This window comes from Patagioenas fasciata, chromosome 21 (assembly GCF_037038585.1).
Source record: "Patagioenas fasciata isolate bPatFas1 chromosome 21, bPatFas1.hap1, whole genome shotgun sequence".
Lineage (NCBI taxonomy): Eukaryota > Metazoa > Chordata > Aves > Columbiformes > Columbidae > Patagioenas > Patagioenas fasciata.
This window is the reverse complement of record NC_092540.1, coordinates 283,165-303,570: the sequence shown is the minus strand read 5'-3', so window position 1 is coordinate 303,570 and position 20,406 is coordinate 283,165. Positions and strand designations below refer to the sequence as shown.

At 63.2% G+C, this 20,406-nt stretch overlaps 2 protein-coding genes across 8 annotated transcripts; both read left to right on the top strand.

The window, feature by feature from the left end:
* Positions 1–762: 762 nt before the first annotated feature.
* On the top strand, positions 763–16,893 carry PPARD (peroxisome proliferator activated receptor delta). Of its 7 annotated transcripts, XM_071817615.1 has the most exons (9): positions 769–783; positions 3,841–3,927; positions 8,596–8,856; positions 10,933–11,167; positions 11,828–11,979; positions 12,644–12,782; positions 13,332–13,534; positions 14,143–14,596; positions 14,965–16,893. In XM_071817615.1, the coding sequence occupies exons 4-9, from the start codon at positions 11,032–11,034 to the stop codon at positions 15,210–15,212; spliced, it is 1,332 nt and encodes a 443-aa protein (XP_071673716.1). In that variant the 5' UTR covers positions 769–783; positions 3,841–3,927; positions 8,596–8,856; positions 10,933–11,031; the 3' UTR covers positions 15,213–16,893. The 7 variants fall into 7 exon arrangements, with proteins under 7 accessions (XP_071673717.1, XP_065710561.1, XP_071673716.1 ...); XM_065854489.2 differs by lacking the exon at positions 8,596–8,856 and having other exon boundaries at positions 765–783; XM_071817614.1 differs by lacking the exon at positions 769–783 and having other exon boundaries at positions 1,306–3,927.
* Positions 16,894–17,290: 397 nt separating this feature from the next.
* Positions 17,291–20,388, top strand: LOC136110887 (uncharacterized). The gene is made up of 8 exons (XM_065854594.2): positions 17,291–17,485; positions 17,979–18,098; positions 18,209–18,498; positions 18,745–18,836; positions 18,947–19,167; positions 19,398–19,508; positions 19,581–19,710; positions 19,801–20,388. The coding sequence occupies exons 1-8, from the start codon at positions 17,415–17,417 to the stop codon at positions 19,954–19,956; spliced, it is 1,191 nt and encodes a 396-aa protein (XP_065710666.1). The 5' UTR covers positions 17,291–17,414; the 3' UTR covers positions 19,957–20,388.
* Positions 20,389–20,406: the final 18 nt, after the last annotated feature.

Genomic DNA, 20,406 nt, shown 5'->3' with positions numbered 1-20,406 from the left:
GCCCTTGGGCTGCGGGACTCCCCACACCGGGCTCAGCTTTTCTCAGACACGGTCCCGTGCCCGGTGCCTCCGGGGCCGCACGGAGCGGGGCAGCGGCCGCCGCCCCTGCGGTTCGTCGGGAGACGCCGTCCATTTCCGACCCGCGCGGCTTCGCGCGTTTGCTCGCACAGCTCCTCCCGCCCCCGGGTTTTCCAGGGTTTTCACAACTGCTCTCCGCGGTGCCCGGCTGCGAGAGCGCCCGTTCCTGCGGGTGCCGGTGGAGCGTGACCCGGGACGGGGCTCGCGGAGCTCCCGGCGCCGCGTGGCGATGGTCGCGATGGTCCCGCAGCCCCGCACAGCGCCCGGCGCAGCCGCCGTCCGCAGGGCCCGTGTCCCAGCCTCGTTCCCTGCCCGCTCAGCACAGCGGCCGCTGCCCGGGGCTGCGACAGCACCCGAGGGTCCCCAGGACCGGCTCCCGCGGCGCCGCCGACACTTTGTGCCCCGGCCCCGCCCCCGCCCGCCGTGCCCCGCCCCTGCCCGGCATGCCCCGCCCCCGCCTGCCGTGCCCCGCCCCCGCCTGCCGTGCCCCGCCCCTGCACTTCCCATGAGGCCCCGCGCCCGCCGCGGGCGAGAGCGAGCGCGGTGAGCGCCCGGCAGGGGGCGCGGCGGGGCGGGCTTGGGCCGTTGCCGTGGTGACGCGGCCAGGACGTCCCGGGCGCGCTGATTGGCTGCGCGGCGCCGGGTGTGCGGTGGCGTCAGGGCGGGCGCGGTGACGCGCGGGGCGAGCGGCGGCGGCGGCGGGAGGTGAGCGGGGCCGGGCCGGCCGGGCCTCCGGGTTGTGGGGCACGGCGTGGGCAGGGGGGCGTGGGGGGACGGGGCAGCGGGGATGGGGCGGGGGGGACAAGGACACAGGGTTGTGGAGCAGTGGGGAGGGGACAGGGACGTGTCGGGGACAGGAGTGTGTGGGGACGGGGACACGGGACCTCCCGAGGACAAGGCGGGGGGAGGATCACGAGGAGCAGGGTTGGGGTGAGGCTGGGGACGCTTTGGGGACACATGAGGGGTTTCTGGGGGCGTGGGGTGGGCAGGGAGCGCTGGTGGCACAGGGCTGGGCTTCCGGGGCCGGGAGGGACTGGGGGCTGGGAGGGCAGGGGAGGGGTGGCATCGGGGTGCAGGGGCTCGGTCCTGCCCGGGACATCGGGGGGCTGGGGGCGGGACTGGCACCGGCCGGGGGGCCCGGGGGCTGGGGGGCACTGCGGGGCCGGGTGGGCGAGGAGCATCGGGACGGTCAGGATCCGCCAGTGCTGCGGCGGGGGGGTTCTGGAGGGGAGGGGGTCTGAGAGCCCTTCTCTCATCCCCGAGTTCTCCCGCTCTGCTGGAGGTCCCGGATAAAAGGGGTTTGCTTTTCATGCTGTCCCTTTCCAACCTGTAGAAGAGGGCACTGCTGTCTTTAGTGGCTCTGAAGCACCCGAGAGCTCTGCACGAGGTCCCTTGTCCCACGCTGCGAGCACTCGTGGCCAGTGCAGGAAGGTGGTGCCTGCACGCTGGCTCGGTTGAGTGTAACAGCTCATTAGCCCTTACGGAATCCTGGGGGAAAGGTAAAGGAGCAGGCAGAAGTAGGTGACAGGACCTTGAAGCAAAAGACCTGATTTTCTCTCACCTCCTGCTTCCCTCCTTTGTTTTGTCCCACCAGCAGGCTGCATTTTTTCCTTCCTTGTTGGCTCGCTCCAAGCTCTGTTGTTATAACCAACAAGGATCCTGTTGTTCCATCAAACTGTTTCTCCCCAGATGAGTTTTGATTTCCCCTTTTTTGTGTGACCGAAAGGCCTCCTGGCCTTGCTATACTTTCAGAAGCTTGTGTGTGCTGACTCCACCTCAAGCGATGTTAACAGCCCCATTTGTTTATGATCAGAGAACCTCCAACCTATTTGCAGAAGCCACTGAATTAAGGTTCAAAATCTGTTTACAAGGTAGGTGTGTTTTAGTGTCCCTGGGTGGAAGATGCAGGCACAGAGAGGAAAAGCAGCTGAAGATGCGGCTTTTCAGTGGAGCAGAGGGGAGCACACCCCCCGTGCTGATCCCATCTGCGCTTTTCCCAAAGTACCAGTCTGTCGTCGGCTGGATGTGTCTCATGGCTTCGAGCAGCGTCCTGGTGTAACTTGGCCACCTTCCCTTTGGCAGCTGTGGCGGGAGCCTCTGGCACACGAGTCCCCGTCGTGCTGGTGGGAAGGGGTCGCTCTGTTGAGCCCCCACATGCTGAGGAGGCCCCTGCAAGTTGTCCGTGAGTGGCGGAGAGGGAAGCAGGCGCTTTGGACACGCTGTGGGATTTGGGCAGTGTCTCGTGGCAGAGGGATCTGAGCGTGGGAGGCAGAGGCAGCTGTGGCTGCCCCGTAGATCGGGGTCCCGAGGCTGGTGGCGGTGTTGGTCTCTTGACCAGGACCTGCTGCCCGAAGAGCCCGTGTCCCGTTGCTGGTTTCTGCTCCACTTGGCCCCTGTCCTGCCCTTCCCCTCTGTGCGAGCTCCCTTGCTGCCTTCAGCGGAGAATCCGTTCCCCTCCTGGCCCAAACTGCTCCGGGCTGAGCTGCGGCGGGAGTTTCCCTATCGTGTGTCTGGGGGACAGGAGGGAGCTCGGGAGCCGCAGGTTCCTCACGCGCTGCTGAGCTGGGGCAGCGTTGCTGTGGGTGGTGGCGATGGGACGTGCCCTGGCATTTGCCTGCGAGCAGGAGCAGGTGAGCCAGTGATGTAGGTTTAATTCTCAGGTCTCTGGGAGCAGCAAAGCGCTCTGAGCTGCAATGCGAGCGAGCTCGGGGTGTGATTCATGTCCTCGTTGACAGTGTCAACCTTACGCTTTGTTACGGAATCAGGGATGGGCTTTATTGCTGGTGGAGATGAAGAAAGGCCGCTCTTGATGTTGCACTGGGGTTGTCGTGATGTTATTATCGTTCCTCACCAGGAAGGTTAAAGAAAAAGTTTGTTTGGGCTACGTTTTGTTTGGGAGAGAGGGGAGGAGGAACCTGCGGCAGCTTTAACGTCCTGCTGCGAACGGAACCTGCAGCTTTGTGGGCTCCAGAGCGGGTCCCGGCCGGCGCGGGGCCGCCGCGGCGCTCGTGGCCTCGCAGGCCGCCCCGTTCTGGGCCTTTTCAGCGGGGCGGGAGGAGCGGCGGAGCCGGGTGACGTCAGGGAGGGCGCGCGGGTTCACGTCCCATCGTGTTCACAACGTCTTTGTTTAATATGCTAGTCCAGTTAGTCTGCATAACTGTGTCTAAAAATAGAACATATTTTCTCCGTGCCCTCTGGTTCAAAGCCTCGTAAGCCTTTTTTATCTCCGTGTTGGTCTCTTACTGCTCTCCTGAGCCTGAAATTAGTACAAGGCTTATTTGCGAAGTTATCAGGAAAACCAAGAAGAGTGAATGAACTCTGTCGAATCCTTAAGTTTCAGCCACCTGAGAGGGAAGTTCATTAAAATTGCAGTAACTTTCTGGCAGCCTCTGGAAAGTGGATTAAGCAAGCTGAGTAAACAAACCACCTTATGGACCTTTTTCTAGTATCGAATTCACACATTGTCATAAAAGCTCGAGGTCATCGGCCTCTGGCCGGGGTGACCTAAGGCAAAGGTGACATCCTGGTGTTCCAGCCCTGGCGGGGGGTCGGGGCTGTCTCCGTGGGGATTCACTCCGCGGGGACGGCGGCGATCGCGGCCCCGGCGCCAGGGGAGTCGCCCAGCCCGTGGTCCCGGCGTGCGGCAGAGGGAGCCTGTGTTTGCGCTGCAGAGCTGTCCCTGGACCCGCTCCAGCGTTCCCAGCAGCATAAATATCTGGCCTTCAGCACAGCCGTGGAAATTCGCCTTGTGTTCTCTTGCAGGTCGCTGCAGCCGCGCTCGCCGCGCTGACATGGGAGCTGCGCGGCGGCTGCCAGCGCCAGGCGGACGGGGACGGCGGCTCCGCAGAGGTAACGCTTCCCGCCGCGCGGCCGCTGCCAACGCGCCCGTCCTGCGTGTCTGTGAAAACTTAGGACAGGGAGGAACGTGGGAAGCATGGCTTGCTCTCACTTGTGTCCGTGAGCTTGCGCCTCCTTAAATTTCTTTTTGTATTTAAACTCCATGCTTTATTTTTCTTCACTTTCTGAGCACAATCTGTATGGATTATGCTTAGGAGCATGTTGTGAGTTCCTGTTCTTCTGAGCCAAAGTGTAGCAACTTAATATTTGATCATTTGATGACTGCAATTGGCTGTTGTGGACTGGAGAGGGCACGTGGGACGGGGGCTGCGCTCGGTGCCGGTACCTGGTGGCCTGGGCGCTGGAGCTGGGCGGCCCCGGCCGCAGGATGGGGCTCTGGGAGCTGCTCAGCGCCTGGTCCTGCCCGCGGACCGTGGGGCGATGCCCAGAAGCCTCCGCCGCAGCCGCCGTGGCGCAGGCGCCGCGTGTGGCCCGTGGCAGCGCCGGGCTGAGCGCGCGCAGCGGGTGGGTTCCGTGTGCCACGGGGCGCCCGAGCCGTGCTGGACGGGCGTGGTTTTCTGCGTCACGTTTGTGCCGCTGTTGTCCTCTCTGTTCTGGCATCCGGGACAGGGACTTCCAAGGATCTTCACAGCGTGAGGGGAGGATTTTGTGATGAGCCACATGGGGCTTTGCTGATCACAAGAGCATTGTTGTGCAGAATTGCTCACCCACGTTAATGGTTTCCGTCTCTCTAGCACGTTGCCTGTTGACAAATACGTATTTTTGTACAGTACATCTTGTTGCCTTTCGGGGAATATTTTGTCTGTGGCTATTGAATTATGAACTGGAAATCTGCAGATGTTCTTAGAGACTGAGGGATTAGCACGACAGGATTCTTGGGCTCCTTCGTGCAGCGGGACCTGACGCGCAAATGGTTTTTGAATTGGGTGGGGTGACGGTGCAGTGCTTATGCCTGAAGGGTTATTTGCTGCCTGGCTCTTCCCGGCCGGGGCAGTCCCGACGTGCTGGTTTAGTTTGTGACTTGTGTTGGCTCCTTGCTTTCCATTGCTGGTGTCGGGGTCGGTCGGGCTGTGCTGCAGAGCAATCTCTGTTTTGCTCAAGTGTCGCTGTTTGGAGATTCACTGCTGCTCACTGCTGCAATAATTCTGGAGAACCTGGGGAAGTCTGGACAGGCAGAAGTGGTTTCCACAATGAGTAATAAGATTTTTCTGTAGGACGATTTTTTCATCTTGTGCTTGGAGGTGCACTTGCGTTTCCAAATCGGGGTGCAGAGCAGAACGATGCGAAACCTTTTGGTCAAGGAGATTGTGAAACGCATCTTCCCCAAAAAACCACGCTTGGGATTGACGCTCACGGAGCCCGGCTTGGTTGCAGGAAGGGCCCAGAGCAGAACCGGCCCGGGCTGTGTCCTGGTTTCAGGGCGGTTTCTTGGAATGCTCTGCTGCTCACTGCTCTGATCAAAATGTCGGGCGGTGTTTGTGCTCCGAGGCCTGGCCAGGAGCTGGTGGACGTCTGAGGTGGTGCGGGTCGGGTCTTTCACAGTGGCTTTGCGAGGGGTCTGGCGTGCGAGTGTGCGGGTGCTGCTGGGGTCCCGCGGACGGGGTTTCGGAGGCCGTGGTGTGCAGGGGAACCCTGACCGGGAGGAGGCGGCGGGACAGGAGCACAGGCCAGGAGCACGGGGGGTTCTCGTGCGCCGGGTCCGGCCCGAGCGCGTCTGCCCGCGGGCAGCAGCCCCGCACGCCCAGGGTGACCGGGATCGTTGCCCTCATGCTGCGTTTCCTGGTTTGCCCTGGTCTGGGAACTGGGACTTGGAACTCGGAACAGCAAAAGCCAAAACATGCGCGTCCAACCCCGTACCAGAGATGTGGAATGGAGACGGGAACGGTTGCGGTGGCTGGAAAGGGCAGGCGAGGTTTCCCACGTGAGCTGATAGGGAAGTGTTTCGTTGATGACCCGCTCGCCCAAGCTTGGCCGCGACCCTCGGCGCTGCCGCGGGCGTCTGGGCAGGAGAGGCCCGCTCGGGACGGGGCAGGGCGCTGAGGCGGCGCTGGCCGTGGCAGCTCGTCCCGTCCGTTGCGCTCCTGGCTCTCCGCTGGAATTCTGCGCAGAGCCCGTGACACCCTGCGCCCGCCGCTTGCCTTGGAAAGCGTTATTGCCGTTCCCACGAGCGCCTCCCTCGTCATCCCTGTTCTATAATTACTGATGTTCCTGAAACCGGATCCTTCCACGTGTCCTGCTCAGGTCTGGGAGGACAAGGGGTCCCGGTGCCCTGCACTAACACCCAAGAGGACTCTGGGAGTTTTGGAAAGCGTCAGCTTACAGGTTCAGTGGGTTCTGTGAGCGGCCAAGCCCCCTGCCTTGGGATGGTGAGGGAACGGGGAATGGATCCCAGCCGGTTCTCTGGGTTTGCAGCTGTGTTCCAGAGCTCTGCCCCTGCTGCACCCTGGGCTGCGCGGGGATGATCCTGACCCTCTGCCGGCCTTGGGGATCTTCTCAAATGGCAACGCTCCTGTGCTGCTTCCAGCTCCGAGAAGCCCGGTGGTGTCACCTTCCTGGTAGCTGCGTTTCCTGGCTGCGGTCCTGGTCGCGGGGGGTCAGACCCACCTGCCCGTCCTGCCCCGGGGGCTCTGGGCTGTCCTGAGGTGACAGCAAAACACAAATGTCGGTCAGCGTGAGCCATGCCAGGTGGTTTGCTGAAAGTAATCCTGGAAACGCTGCGTACAGGAACGTACAACGGGAGAGGACGGTCACGAGCAGCGTGCTGTGCTGACCGGGGGCCTGCGACGCCAGGTTTGCGAGCGTGACTGCAAACAGGTGTCAAAATCCGTAACGCGGGAATGAACAATGGTGCTTGGCACAGCCGTATTCCTCTGCGCTTCCAATACATGCCGTCTCCGTGAGCTAACACAGCAAGGCAAGGATCAGGAAGGAAGCACTTTAAAAGTCCTGAGCTTGTTTTCGGGGTTTTGGTTGGGGTTTTTTTGATGATGAAGGAAGTGGAGTTACGGGGGTTGACGGGCTCTGCTGAAGGTGAGGAAGCAGGACTTCAGACAAGGGCTGTCAGCCGCTCAGCCCTCGCTGCGGGGGCGTGCGGGTGTGCGGAGGCGATTCCTGCAGAGCACCGACCCGCTCCGGATCCGCCGCCCCCGGCCCTGGCAGCGCGCGCTCCGTGCCTGGAGACGAGCGGGAGGGCACGGGGCTGGCGGGCCCTCCGCACCTGCCTGGGAGGCCGCTGCCCGGAGCCAGACCTGCTCCTGTTCCTGCGGTGCCTCTTGCACCTCAGCACACGTGAAAAAGCAGGAAGGTCCTTTTGGAGCAAAACACTGTGACGTAGTTTCGGGGACAGCGTCAATTGTGGTACAAAAAGAGAAGAATCCAGCGAGTTTTGTAACCTCTTTTCCTCCTCGGTGTCCAGGAAGTGGGTGAGGTAAACATGCAGTAGATGCATGATTCACTTTGGCAAGCCTTGGGCGCCGAGGGCGAGCGAGCGAGCGAACCTCCGGCACCCTCTGTCACACGGTCCTGAGTAATCAGCACCTCTGGCAGCAGCCGCTGCCCCCCGTGGGGCTCAAGGCTGCGGGACGCGGGTGGCGCGTAGAGCAGCGCTGGGGCAGCTCGTGGGGACATGGGTGACATGTGGAGCAGCGCTGGGGCAGCTCGTGGGGACACGGGTGACATGCGGAGCAGCGCTGGGGCAGCTCGTGGGGACACGGGTGACATGCGGAGCAGCGCTGGGGCAGCTCGTGGGGACATGGGTGACATGTGGAGCAGCGCTGGGGCAGCTCGTGGGGACACGGGTGACATGCGGAGCAGCGCTGGGGCAGCTCGTGGGGACACGGGTGACAAGCGGAGCAGCGCTGGGGCAGCTCGTGGGGACATGGGTGACATGCGGAGCAGCGCTGGGGCAGCTCGCGGGACACGGGTGACATGCGGAGCAGCGCTGGGGCAGCTCGCGGGACACGGGTGACATGCGGAGCAGCGCTGGGGCAGCTCGCGGGACACGGGTGACATGCGGAGCAGCGCTGGGGCAGCTCGTGGGACACGGGTGACATGCGGAGCAGCGCTGGGGCAGCTCGCGGGACACGGGTGACATGCGGAGCAGCGCTGGGGCAGCTCGTGGGGACATGGGTGACATGTGGAGCAGCGCTGGGGCAGCTCATGGGGACATGGGTGACATGTGGAGCAGCGCTGGGGCAGCTCGTGGGGACACGGGTGACATGCGGAGCAGCGCTGGGGCAGCTCATGGGGACATGGGTGACATGCGGAGCAGCGCTGGGGCAGCTCGCGGGACGCGGGTGACATGCGGAGCAGCGCTGGGGCAGCTCGCGGGACACGGGTGACATGCGGAGCAGCGCTGGGGCAGCTCGCGGGACGCGGGTGACATGCGGAGCAGCGCTGGGGCAGCTCGCGGGACGCGGGTGACATGCGCGGAGCTCTCCCGCTCGAGCAGGCTGTTTCTATGATCCTGAGGTTATTTCTGCTCGTAGCTGCCTTGCGGCCAGGACTTTGAGTAAGGGAGGAAGCAGTTGGGCTGTAGGTGCTGCTGAGGTCTCATTAGCTAATGAGGGGGTGCATTGATCTTCCAGGAACAAACCCAAACGTGTTTCCAGTGTTTGTCTCGCCTGTTTTGTGTGCTTAGTTACCTTTCCTGTGTTGCAGCATCTGCTTAGCTCTTGCTCGGCTTTCCTGAGCAGCCGCTGGCGTGCGGGGGGAGCAGCGGCTGGTGCGCGGTCAGCCGGCGCGGGAAGCAGCGCCGCAGCCCCCGGGGTGTCTCCAGTGACGGCAAACAACCAGCAACCACGGGCTTTTGACGGATCCAGTTTGGTTTTTGTTTGTGCATTCAATATGTGCTGCCATACTGAGGGCTGAGTTCTCATCTCACCCTTTCCGAAGGATTCACCTCTGTGGATGTGTATTCAGGTAATATTTTTGTCCAGAGGAACAGAACTGCAAGCCAGGGTTGCTCCCACGGTGAATTGGTTTCCTTTTGCAATTCCCGGTGACCTCTTTTGCAGTAACTTGAAGAGCAGCTTTGAGCAGATCAGCTCCGTGCCGCGGCCCTTAGGAGGTTTGCACCTTTTTAGGGCACTTTGCTTTGCCTGGAGACTCCGTGTTCCCAGGAGAGACCTCGCGACGCTCCAGACCGCGGCCGGGACTTGGTCAGTCCCATCTCTATAAATGTGTTAGAAACACACGTGTGTTCTCTGGAGGGGAGTGGCGATGGGTGTCCTCTCTCCACCCCACGAGCACACCGAAATTGCCTCTTGTTTGAGCTCACCCCCGGTGAAAATCACCTTGTTTAGAGATGAGGTCCTTCTAGTGACGAGCACTTCCTCGCTCTTTTCGCGTGGCTGCGTCTGCCGGTGCCGCGTGTCCGTGTGGAAACGCGCGTCCTGTTCTCGTGATGACGCGGGTGGAAGTGGGGCTGCCCGGTCACGCCGCCCCCTGTGCCCGCGGGCCCCGGGGCCCTGCCAGCCGCCGCCTCGCTGAGCCGGGCTCCAGGGTCCGCCTGTTCCGTGGGCCAGAAGGGAGCGAGCTGCAGGCTGGTGAACAGGAGGTTTGGGTCTTGCTCGGCTCTGGAGGGGATCCACGCCGAAGATTTGTCTCTTTAACTTTTATTCTTGTATTTTCCCCCTTTTGTTGTGCCACGTCTCTCCCCCGATCCCTGCCGTGTGGTTTAGCTTGGCACAGGTGCCAGCTCCTGCCTTTAGGAGAGACAAACTCGTTGCCCCGTGCTGTTTGCGGTGTGGAGGGGGCAGCCGCAGGCGCCGGCCCGAGCCCAGAGCCAGGACACAAACCCCCCAGGCAGCTCCGGGGCTCCAGGCTCTCTGGAGCGGGGACAGGGGCCGGGCAGCGCGCGTCTCCAGGCGCTTGCCCTCTGCTCGTCCCATCTGCGGGAAGAGGAAGGGAAGCAGCTTTGCTGGGCTCTCTGGAGAAGCTTAGGAAGTTCATGGTCCCTGTCCTTCTTTCCATCCTCTCTTTCCATCGCTGCAATGCAACAGCTGCTGAATGGAAAAAGGGGCTGGTTGCACCGGGCAGGAATTTCTGCCCTTGTTCCTCCTCCTCTCCCTCTATTGCTGTTGTTTAGAAAACAGGGGAAGGGCTGAGGGGAAGGCAGGTGTGCAAACAGCTCCCGCAGCTTCCCTGCCCAGGCCCCTGTACTCTTGACCTGCAAGGAAACACTAAAACAACACATTCAGAGCCCTCTGGTAAATGCTTTTCTCTCTCTGACTCTCCGGCCACTCAGAGGGTGGGATCTGATCGCAAAGGGTCCTGATCCTTCCCGCAATGCCTGCGCACACACGGGCAGCTGGAGCCCAGCGCTGCTGTCTGAGCACATCTCGCCTCTAGAGCTGCATGCCGGCTCTAGCCAGGCCAGCGGCAAGTGCAGTTTTGGGGTTGCTCGGGTGGGTTTTGGGGAGCGTGAGCCGGGCACTTGGGCGAGATCGGTGCGGTTGGCGGAGGTGGAACAGCTCCGCGATGGTCACGGCGCTGGCGATGCGTCGCTGCACAGCTCAGGGTTTTGTGGGCTATTTGGGATGGACTAAGGCAAACAAGGAGCGGAAGCGTGGGGGGGGCAGCAGGGGCCGTTCCTCCCACAGGAAACCCGGGATTAAGACAGTGGCTGGATTGTGCGGCCGTCGGGATCGCGCCGATTGCCCCGTGGCAGCTGCGCAGAGCACAGAACACGCTCAGCCCGGCCGCTCTTGGCAGGGGAGCCAGGGCCAGTTACAGCACGAGGAGTGAAAATAAACACAGACGCTGGAACAAGAAGGAGCGCGGGGGCCGGCAGGAAGCCATTGCTCTTGTAGATGGCTCACACGGGCTGGGGCCTTTTCTTTAAATATGGGTCCAGTGAGGTTTTGCGTCATTGAGTCCCACAGTGCTGACACCAGAGCGCAGTGACCCTCAGAAGGCCGCGGTCCTGCTCGTCTCCGCCGCGCCGCGGTGCTGGGCCGGGCGCTCGGAGCTCACGCCGCGCGTTTCTCTCCCCAGGCCGGCAGGAGCAGCCTGGCAGGGTCCATCTCAGATAGACACGGATGATGCCAGAGCTATGACAGCGATTGCAGTCTTGGCACTGAGGGGTGATCAATTATGGAACAACTACAGAAGGAAGTACCTGAGGTCAGGGAAGAGGAGGAGGAAGAGGAAAAGACAGTGATGGTGGCCAGCGGAGCCTCGGAGCCCAGTGCAGGACCAGACAACTCGCTGCCTTCCAGCAGCTACACAGGTGAGCGGAGCCGGGAGCCGGTCTGTGCCGGCAGCGCCGGGCACCGTGTGCGCTGGGCAGCGTGCTCAGCTGCGAGTGGAGCGGGGCTTCCCGCAATCTTCCCTCTGTGAAATAACACATCGGGAGCCACGTTATGGGGAGGCTTGTTTCTTCCTCTGTGGTCACTGCACAGCTGTTGGCAGCGGGCTGGGAGATGGAAATTGAAATAAGAGGAAGGTAACTTTGTGGCCCAGAGCAAGGGGACTGACAGGGTGCCTGAGAATGCTTCCCTGGCCACTCTGTGGAGTTCTCGGTGATTGTAGGAGCTGCGGGGGGTTCGTTGCTGCTGAAGAAGCTCCTCCGGAGCCCCGGGCGTTCCAGCTGGGCAGCCCTGTGCCAGCCACCTGCCAACTGGGGATTATAACGTGTGCTGGTTGGGTTTCATTGCCTAGAGATGAGCGCCAGAGGGAAGGAATCAGCATTGATGCGGAGTCTCTGGGCTGCTGGGCACACGCGTGGCTCCAAACACGGCCTGTGCCCGCAGCCTGCGCGGCTCTGAGCGCTTCACTGCCGGCCGGGACGGTGCTGGAGACCCCTCGTCAGCCCCAGGGCTGGAGGAGCCAGACACGATCCTGGGCTTGTGGCTGCTGCACGACAAGACGTGTCCCTTTGTGTCTGCAGAGCTTTCGCAGAGCTCGTCTCCCTCCCTGTCAGACCAGCTGCAGACGGGCTGCGAGGACATGGCCTTGGGGACGCTGAGCGTGGAGTGCAGGGTCTGCGGAGACAAAGCCTCGGGGTTTCACTACGGCGTGCACGCCTGCGAGGGCTGCAAGGTACGCGTGCCCGGGAGGGCTGGGTTCAGCAGGGCGGGCGCAGAGCAGGCCCGGGGAGCACACCGACTGGGGACTGAGCCATTGTTACCATAAAAAAGCATTGGCAGCCTGTCCAGAGAGTGTGGAGTGCAGGGACAGGCACACAAATGCTGTCCGGGGGGAGGCAGCTGAGATGCCTGGGGCCCAAATCTGGCCTCTTCGTGCTTTATTTTGTAGGGCAAATCCATCTATCCCCACAGGGACCCTGACTTTGCTTTCAAAGATGCTTTTCATACTGGAGATCAGCAGCGAGCTGTGTGGTTATCCCCCGGGATCACTGACCGCGGCTTGGATGCGCCTCTGCCGCTCTCTCCCCAGCGCGGGTGCCAGCAGGGCTGTGCCAGCCGTTCCCAGGGCCGCTGGCCGGCTCCTTCCTCCATCCCTCTCTGCGGGCCGGCTCCAGTATCGTGCGCCGAGCCGCGCTGCCCTGCGCGCTCCCCACCCGCTCTCCTGGGACAGAGGCTCTGCTCACGTCCAGGAGACCCGGGGCTGCCCTCCGCACCCAGCTGAGCCTCCGCGAGGCTCCTGGGGATAATAAACCAGCCTGGTCCCAAACCGCAGGTGCTGACGCTGCTGTCCCCTTGTCCCCCTGCTCCACATCCCGCTTTGTGCCACCTGCCCACAGGGTTTCTTCCGCCGAACAATCCGCATGAAGCTGAAGTACGAGAAGTGCGAGAGGACCTGCAAGATTCAGAAGAAGAACCGGAACAAGTGCCAGTACTGCCGCTTCCAGAAATGCCTCTCGCTGGGCATGTCACACAATGGTGAGTGTCACCTCTGTCCCCGTAGCTGGCTGCCCTTCTGTGGAGGTTCACATACAGAGGCTGTATGGAGCTTGCTTTATCCTGCGGCTCTCGTCTTGCTAGGAGATTGTCTCTCAAACCCAGTGCTTTGAGTCTTTGGCTCTTCAGCCCCTTCTTCCATACGAGAAGGGGCTGTTTGCCCCCACTTGGCGGGCTGGCTGTCCGCACCAGGCTCCCCTTACGGGTTGACCCAGAGGGAACTGGACACACAGATTGCTCTTCTGTGCTGGGATTTTTTAACTTCAGGTGTAACCATCTTGTTCCCGACCACACAAAGGTGTTTCTGTGGGAAGCAGGTTTTGTGCAAGAGCCCAGAGAGCTGTGGATGGGAGCTTTGTGCGAGGTTGTGCTGGCTCGGGAAGGTGTCGATGCCGGAGGAGCTGAGCCCTGGGCAAGCAGGACGTTGTGCGGTGCAGGTGTTCTAGCAGACCCGTGTCTGCGCCGGCAGTGGGTCGGCTGTCCAGGGGTCACCCCCAGTGTCCTGACCCGCTGGCCTTGTCCCCACCGCAGCAATCCGCTTTGGCCGCATGCCAGAGGCAGAGAAGAGGAAGCTGGTGGCGGGGCTGACGGCCAACGAGATCAGCTGCCAGAACCCACAGGTGGCCGACCTGAAAGCTTTCTCCAAGCACATCTACAACGCCTACCTGAAAAACTTCAACATGACCAAAAAGAAGGCGAGAGGTATCTTGACCGGGAAGGCCAGCAGCACCCCAGTAAGTTCCTGCCCGGGGCCAGCGGGGCTGGCTGTGAAACGCGGGGGTGGCTGTTCCTGGGGAGATGCACGCCCGTCCCAGCTGCAGCCGTGGGGCTCTGCGCGCCCCGCCCCGCCGCTCTGCGCGCCCCGCCCCGCCGCTCTGCGCGCCCCGCCCCGCCGCTCTGCGCGCCCCGCCCCGCCGCTCTGCGCGCCCCGCCCCGCCGCTCTGCGCGCCCCGCCCCGCCGCTCTGCGCGCCCCGCCCCGCCGCTCTGCGCGCCCCGCCCCGCCGCTCTGCGCGCCCCGCCCCGCCGCCCTGCGCGCCCCGCCCCGCCGCCCTGCGCGCCCCGCCCCGCCGCCCTGCGCGCCCCGCCCCGCCGCCCTGCGCGCCCCGCCCCGCCGCCCTGCGCGCCCCGCCCCGCCCCGCCGCCCTGCGCGCCCCGCCCCGCCCCGCCGCTCTGCGCGCCCCGCCCCGCCGCTCTGCGCGCCCCGCCCCGCCGCTCTGCACATCTGTGCTGCCGTGGGGGTGCAGATCGCCCGGGCGCTGAGAGGTGAACGCTGGTGTCCTTGGCAGAGCTGGTACCTCCAGTCCCCTCAGCGGGTTCCCAACTGCTGGTTTCTGTTCCAAGCAGCCTTTTGTGATCCACGACATGGACACGTTGTGGCAGGCAGAAAAGGGGCTGGTGTGGAAACAGCTGGTGAACGGCATTCCCCCCTACAAGGAGATCGGGGTGCACGTCTTCTACCGCTGCCAGTGCACCACGGTGGAGACCGTGCGGGAGCTCACCGAGTTTGCCAAGAGCATCCCCAGCTTCGTGGGCCTCTACTTGAATGACCAAGTGACTCTGCTGAAGTACGGGGTGCACGAGGCCATCTTCGCCATGCTGGCCTCTATCATGAACAAGGATGGGCTGTTGGTGGCCAACGGGAACGGCTTTGTGACCCGTGAGTTCCTGCGTAGCCTGCGCAAGCCCTTCAACGAGATCATGGAGCCCAAATTCGAGTTTGCTGTCAAGTTCAATGCGCTGGAGCTGGATGACAGTGACCTGTCTCTGTTTGTGGCCGCCATCATCCTGTGTGGAGGTGAGCGGGTGCTCTGGGCCGTGCACGTGTTGGGCAGAGTCCGCCGGGACCGGGGGTGGTTGGGCTGCGCTGGGGCGCGGAGCGGCAGCTCCAGGGGACAGGAGAAGAACCGAACAGTTCCAGAACCAAAGCTGCTCTGTGGTGGGGACGCCTAGCAAGCTTGCACCAAGAACAAGGAGCGTAGAAGCGGCATCTCCTTCTTGCGTGCTGTGGGATGTGTTGCCCAAGGGCACGTCTCACCCCTGTCTAGTTGACGAGGTTGGAGCCGCAGTGGGTGGGTTGCAGTCCCTGTCTCCCTTTCCCCAGGAGGAGCGTGTGCTTTGGAGGCTGCACCGTAATGCTACAGCTGCCATGCTTCTTCTCCACAGACCGGCCTGGCCTGGTGAACGTGAAGCAGGTAGAGGAGATCCAGGACAACATCCTGCGAGTGCTGGAGTTCCACCTGCAGTCCAACCACCCCGATGCCCAGTACCTCTTCCCCAAGCTGCTGCAGAAGATGGCCGACCTGCGGCAGCTTGTGACCGAGCACGCCCAGCTGGTGCAGAAGATCAAGAAGACAGAGACAGAGACATCTCTGCACCCCCTTCTGCAGGAGATCTACAAGGACATGTACTAAGGACCTGTTATTTATGAGAACGAAGCCATGGATTCCCAGCAAGACTTTTTGTACAAAGCAAAGAAAACGTTTCCCTGTGTCTTCCATTTCTTATACTGGAAACTCTTTTCTACCTGACCCTGGTGTATGGTACATGGGCGAGACGCCGTAAGATTTTGCAGCCACCGCCTGCTGGGCCAGGGCTTCCGTTAACACACACTAACAGATTCACAAAGGCGAATCGTAAGCTGCTGTTTCCGTTATGCAGCCCAGCTCTGGGGCGGCTGCCCGCTTTGCGTGTCCCGGATGGACGGTGCGGGACGCTCCGGTCGCCAGGTGGCCCGGGCGCGGTGCGGGTGTCCAGCGGGGCCAGCAACAGCACTTACCCTGTGTCTTTGCTTTCTTTCGTCTGTTGCACTCCGGAGATGTAGTCCTGAGCCGGGAAGTCTAGGACAGTGTGACAGAAGCAAGTTTCTCTCTTTCCCAAAGAAGAGCCAGAGTATTTGGAGCTGGGTCGGGCTGTCCTGGCACTCGCCGCGCGGTGCATTCCTGTCTCCAGAGGGATGGTGCGAGCCGTGCAGCCTTTGCTCCTGGTGCCCCAGCTTCAGAGGTACCCGGCACCTCAGTACAAGGGACTGAGGGGTGAGGAGGGGAGAGGGAAAGAGTTGGACTCATGAAAATTCACCTTCAGAGCAGAGGCCGGATTCTCTTTGCTCCCCCGGGCTGTTCTGAGCAGATGTGAGTTACCAGGAAGGTCTGTAGGGCCAGGGCAGGGCCGGGGCTGCTCGGGGTGCAGCTGCGCGCCACGGCGTAGATGCCAGATTGTATAAAAGGGGAGGAGAGCGCGGGATGCTCAGGGCGAGCAGGAGCCTCTTGGTGCGCAGCTGGGCGCAGGCTGCTCTGCCCTCCCCTGCCGCCGCCCCGAGTGCGGGGGCAGCTGCGAGTGCCGGGGTCCGCCCGGGGCTTCTGGGCTGCGGGGGATCGCGGCGGAGCTGCCCGGACGGGACCCGGCGCGGGGCCGCGGCTCCGGGCGCTGGCGGGGGCACAGCGGGAAGGGCTCATCCCCTCCTGGGATGCGGTGTCCGACCCGGAAAGCGGTACTGCCCCGTCTGCAGCTCGTGGTCCCCCGTGTCCCCAGCAGCCTCATTAAAACACTGATTTTCCCAAGGAGGGCTTGTGGGAACAAATTAGTCAGTTTTGTTTGATTTTCCTCTTCTTCAGGGTAGCAGATTTCCCTGGTGCAATAACTACTTCAGAACGCTCAGGGGAAGAGCTCTGGGCTCCCCCTGCACAGCGCGGGGCCGGCTGGACCCGAACCTGCCCCTGCTGCCGCCTCGGGCTCCCGGCCGTGCCGCGGTTTCCCTGCCCCTGCCTGCCCAGCCCCTTCCCCTCCCTACCTCGCAGGAGCGTCGCAAATCGCCGTTTCTGAAGCACTTTGAAGCCCTCTCGGGGAAGGAGCCGGAGATGCTCGGGTGCTGCTCGGAGCCGGGGGATTTGTGCTTCCCAAAGCCCCCGGTGGCACCTCCCGCCGCGGCCAACGCGTGGCCCTCGGGAGTGCTCTTGCTCTCCCTCCTCAGCAGTGCAACAAACCCCAAACTGAAATGTATATTTTTGCTAGAAGTACAAACCTCCAAGTGTTTTTAATAATAGAGTGTCCGCGGACTGACTTGACTTTAAATAAACCCGAACTAAATATTTAAAACCTCTTAGCACCCGGCCCCTCTTGGCGGGACTTCCCTGGGGGCGGGGGGGGAAGCGTTTCCCGCAGGGACAGTGCGGTTTGCTGGATTGTCGCGATTCCCAGGGACACCCGCGATGGGGTCGGGGACAGCCCGGAGTTTGCGGGGCGCAGCCACAGCCCCCCCGGCTCCCCTGGCGGGGTCCCCAGCCGCTCCCGTGCCGCAGGGACCCCAGGGGGCCCCGCAGCGCCCGGCGGGGCGGGGGTTGAGCCACCGGGGCCGCCGAGCAGGCGGCGGTTACCGGGGGGGGGGCCGGTTACCGGGGGGGGGCCGGTCACGGGGTGGGGCCGGTCACGGGGTGGGGCCGGTCACGGGGTGGGGCCGGTCACGGGGGGGAGCCGGTTACCGGGGTGGGGCCGGTCACGAGATGGGGTCGGTCACCAGGGGGGGCCGGTCACCGGGGTGGGACCGGCTGCGCCCACCGGCCCCGCCGCGGCCATAAATAGCCCCGGGAGGTCGCCTGGCCCCTCGGCGGCCGGAGCAGATGGAGCCACGCTCGCTGGTGGCGTCTGGGGCGTTCCGGGCCCGGGCGGGGGGTCCGAGACCCGTGTGCAGGTAGCGCTGTTTGCAGCGGGGGGGCGGCTGCCAGCAGCTCTGGGGGGAGATGGGCTGAGATGGGGCTGCGGGGCACAGGGTGGTTTGTGATGCCCTTGAACTCGTTCCCCCCGTCCGGCTGCCCCGGAGCTGGAGGGTCCGGCACCCCCCGCCGCCGGCCCCCAGCCGAGGCCTCCTGCCCCTTTCGTGTCCCCACGGGGAGCTGGGGGCCGCCCCGGCTGGTCTCTGCGCTCCCCCGGCCCTGGGGGGAGCCCCCAGGCTTGTGCAACGGCTGCTGGAGCCCCCTCGGTCGGGCCCGGCCCTGGGCTCTGTTTGCTTCGCATTAGCCAGGAGATAGGGCTGGATGGGGCAGGGAGAGCCCTGGCGAGGGCTCCTGAACCCAGACGTGAGCCTGGGGCCTCCAGAAACATGGCCTCACCCAGGCGATGTGGAGCAGGATCTACTCCCAGGAGTGGGGATCTGACCCCGGCCATGGGGCTTCTCCGCCTGGCAGGAATTTTGCCCGTGGATCCTGTCGATGGGGCCAGAACTGCCGCTTCTCGCACGACAGAAAGCCCGCCCGGATCTGCCGGTACTTCCAGAGTGGGTTTTGCGGCCACGGGGAGCGGTGCAGGTGAGGAGCAGTGAGGAGGGGACCTGGTGCCACGGGGATGGGCTGGGAGCCAGGAAGTGTCGTGCTGGACTGATGGGACCCTCTGTCTGTGTGTTCTTGGTTCCCTCCAGCTACCAGCACGTCCAAGACGAGCCGGTGCCGGTGGGGACCCGCTGTGGTGCTGTGCCCGCCGTGTCCCACAGCCTCCGGGTCTCAGAGCCCGGCAGCGTGGCTGTGGGCAGGGGCTGGGGGGGAGCCCAGCGCAGCATGGCCCATCCTGTCCCCAGCACGATGTACATGGCCTTCAAGCTCCCAAGTGCAGAAGAGGAAGAGAAAGATGAGAACATCCCAGCACCTGATAATGCCCTGCATGGGGCCATGGGTGGAGAATTCGTCCCTGCACGAGCTTGGGGTGCCTCAGGTAGGTGTGGAGCTGAGGGTACTGGGGTGATCACGGTGGATCACCCTGTACTTGTGTCTGCTCTTGACCGAATCACCCTCCCCCCAGCTCAGGGAGGGCCCAGCTGCGGCTGTGCAAAGCTCTCTTAGCAGCTTTTTTAGGGTGGGGACCTTAACTGCTGAGCCTGTGCTCTCCCAGCAGCCAGCCTGTCTCGTTGATGATGGGGCTGGATGTGCTTCTCTCCTCTAAGAGCTCTCCTGCCCGCAGGCTCCCAACCACGCGGGCTGGGTCCGGATCCAAACTGCTCTGACCCCAGAGAGGCAGCGGTGGAGGCTGTGGCGGGGACGGACCCTGCAGAGGTGGGCTCGGGCGTGTCCTGAGGCTGAGCAGTCCCCTCGTGCCGTGCTGGTCCCCTGGGCCGGGGCAGTGATGGAGATGGGGTTGCAATTCTGCGCTGCTCTGCGTGCAGGTCCCTGCAGAGCCGGGCGCTGCAGCAGCCCCGGCGTCCAGCACAGCCCTGGGGGCCCGCAGCGAGGCCGTGGTGTGCGGCATCTGCATGGACCGGGTGTACGAGAAGCCACTGCCGGAGGAGCGGCTCTTCGGGATCCTCCCAAACTGCAGCCACGCGTACTGCGTGGGCTGCATCCGCAAGTGGCGCCGCAGCCAGGACTTCCAGAGCGCAGTCATCAAGTGAGTGGGGACAGGGACATGGCAGGGTGGTCACCATCGCCCCTTCTGCATCCTGAAATCCTTTCTTGGGTCTGGTGGTGTTGCTTTGGGATTGTGGCAACTTTACTTCAGGAACAGGCAGTTTGGAGCTGGGATAGGGATGTTGGATGAGGCTGTGTCAGTGGGTGCTGAGCCTGTGCTCCCTGCTCCATTTTCGGGTAGACCCACCTGCACCCGTTGCCTTTACCCAGGGCCTGCCCAGAGTGCCGGGTCACCTCCAGTTACTACATCCCCCACAAATACTGGGTCTCGGACAGGGCTGAGAAGGAGAAGCTCATTGAAACCTTCAAGGCACGGACCCGGTGAGTGCCTGGCGCTGCGGGTTCTGTGCTGCTCCAGGATCTGTGCTCACGCCTGCGCTTCGAATCCTGCAGGAAAATCAGGTGCAAGTTCTTTGTCCGGAAGCGCGGCCGCTGCCCGTTCAGGTCAGACTGCATCTACCTGCACGAGCTGCCCGCCGGGCGGCCGCCACGGCGCAGGCGCCAGCGGCTCAGGGTGCCCGCGGTAAGTGGGGCGGCGTGTCCCGGCGCCGGGGGCGGTGTGGCCGCGCCATGGGGCTGGGGGCCGGGGCTCATCCTTTCTCCTGTGCTGCAGGAATTCAGCCCTTCTCCCTCAGAGAGCTCTGATGAGGAGGACGAGGAGCTCTGCGTGCTGGAATGGGCTCTCGCGCTGGCCCTGTTGGACACGGACTTTCGCTACTCAAGTTATGGGCACGAGGTGCTCTTCTCCAACTTCAGTGACTCTGACTAAGCCATGAGATCCCCTGCGGGTCTGGGTGCTGTTAAGGGCAAGGAAATGGCTTCTGGGAGGGGGAGGCATCTGCTTTTGACATGTTTAGCTGCTCCCGCTATCGGTTTGGAGGGCTCTGGGTATGGAGGGTGTTGCAGGGGTGGGAAACAGTCTGGCTGGTGTTGATCAGCCACCCCATGCAGGTCTCACGTCCTCAGGAAACCGGGGGTGTTGGGCAGTGGGGCACAGTCTCCCCCTTCTCTTTCCCTCCCCTCCTTGGTGGTGTCGCATTCTGCACCCATGGGGGACCTCGCAGGAGCTGGGGGGGCAGTGGGAGGTTTTAACACCCACGGGGCCGGGGAAGGGGAAGCCGGGCAGCTGTGGGGGTGTTTTAATCTGCTTTTAGCCAAATAAAATGTTCTGTCTATCGTGCCGCTGCCTGCGGGCTCCGCTGCCTGGGCTGGGTCCGGG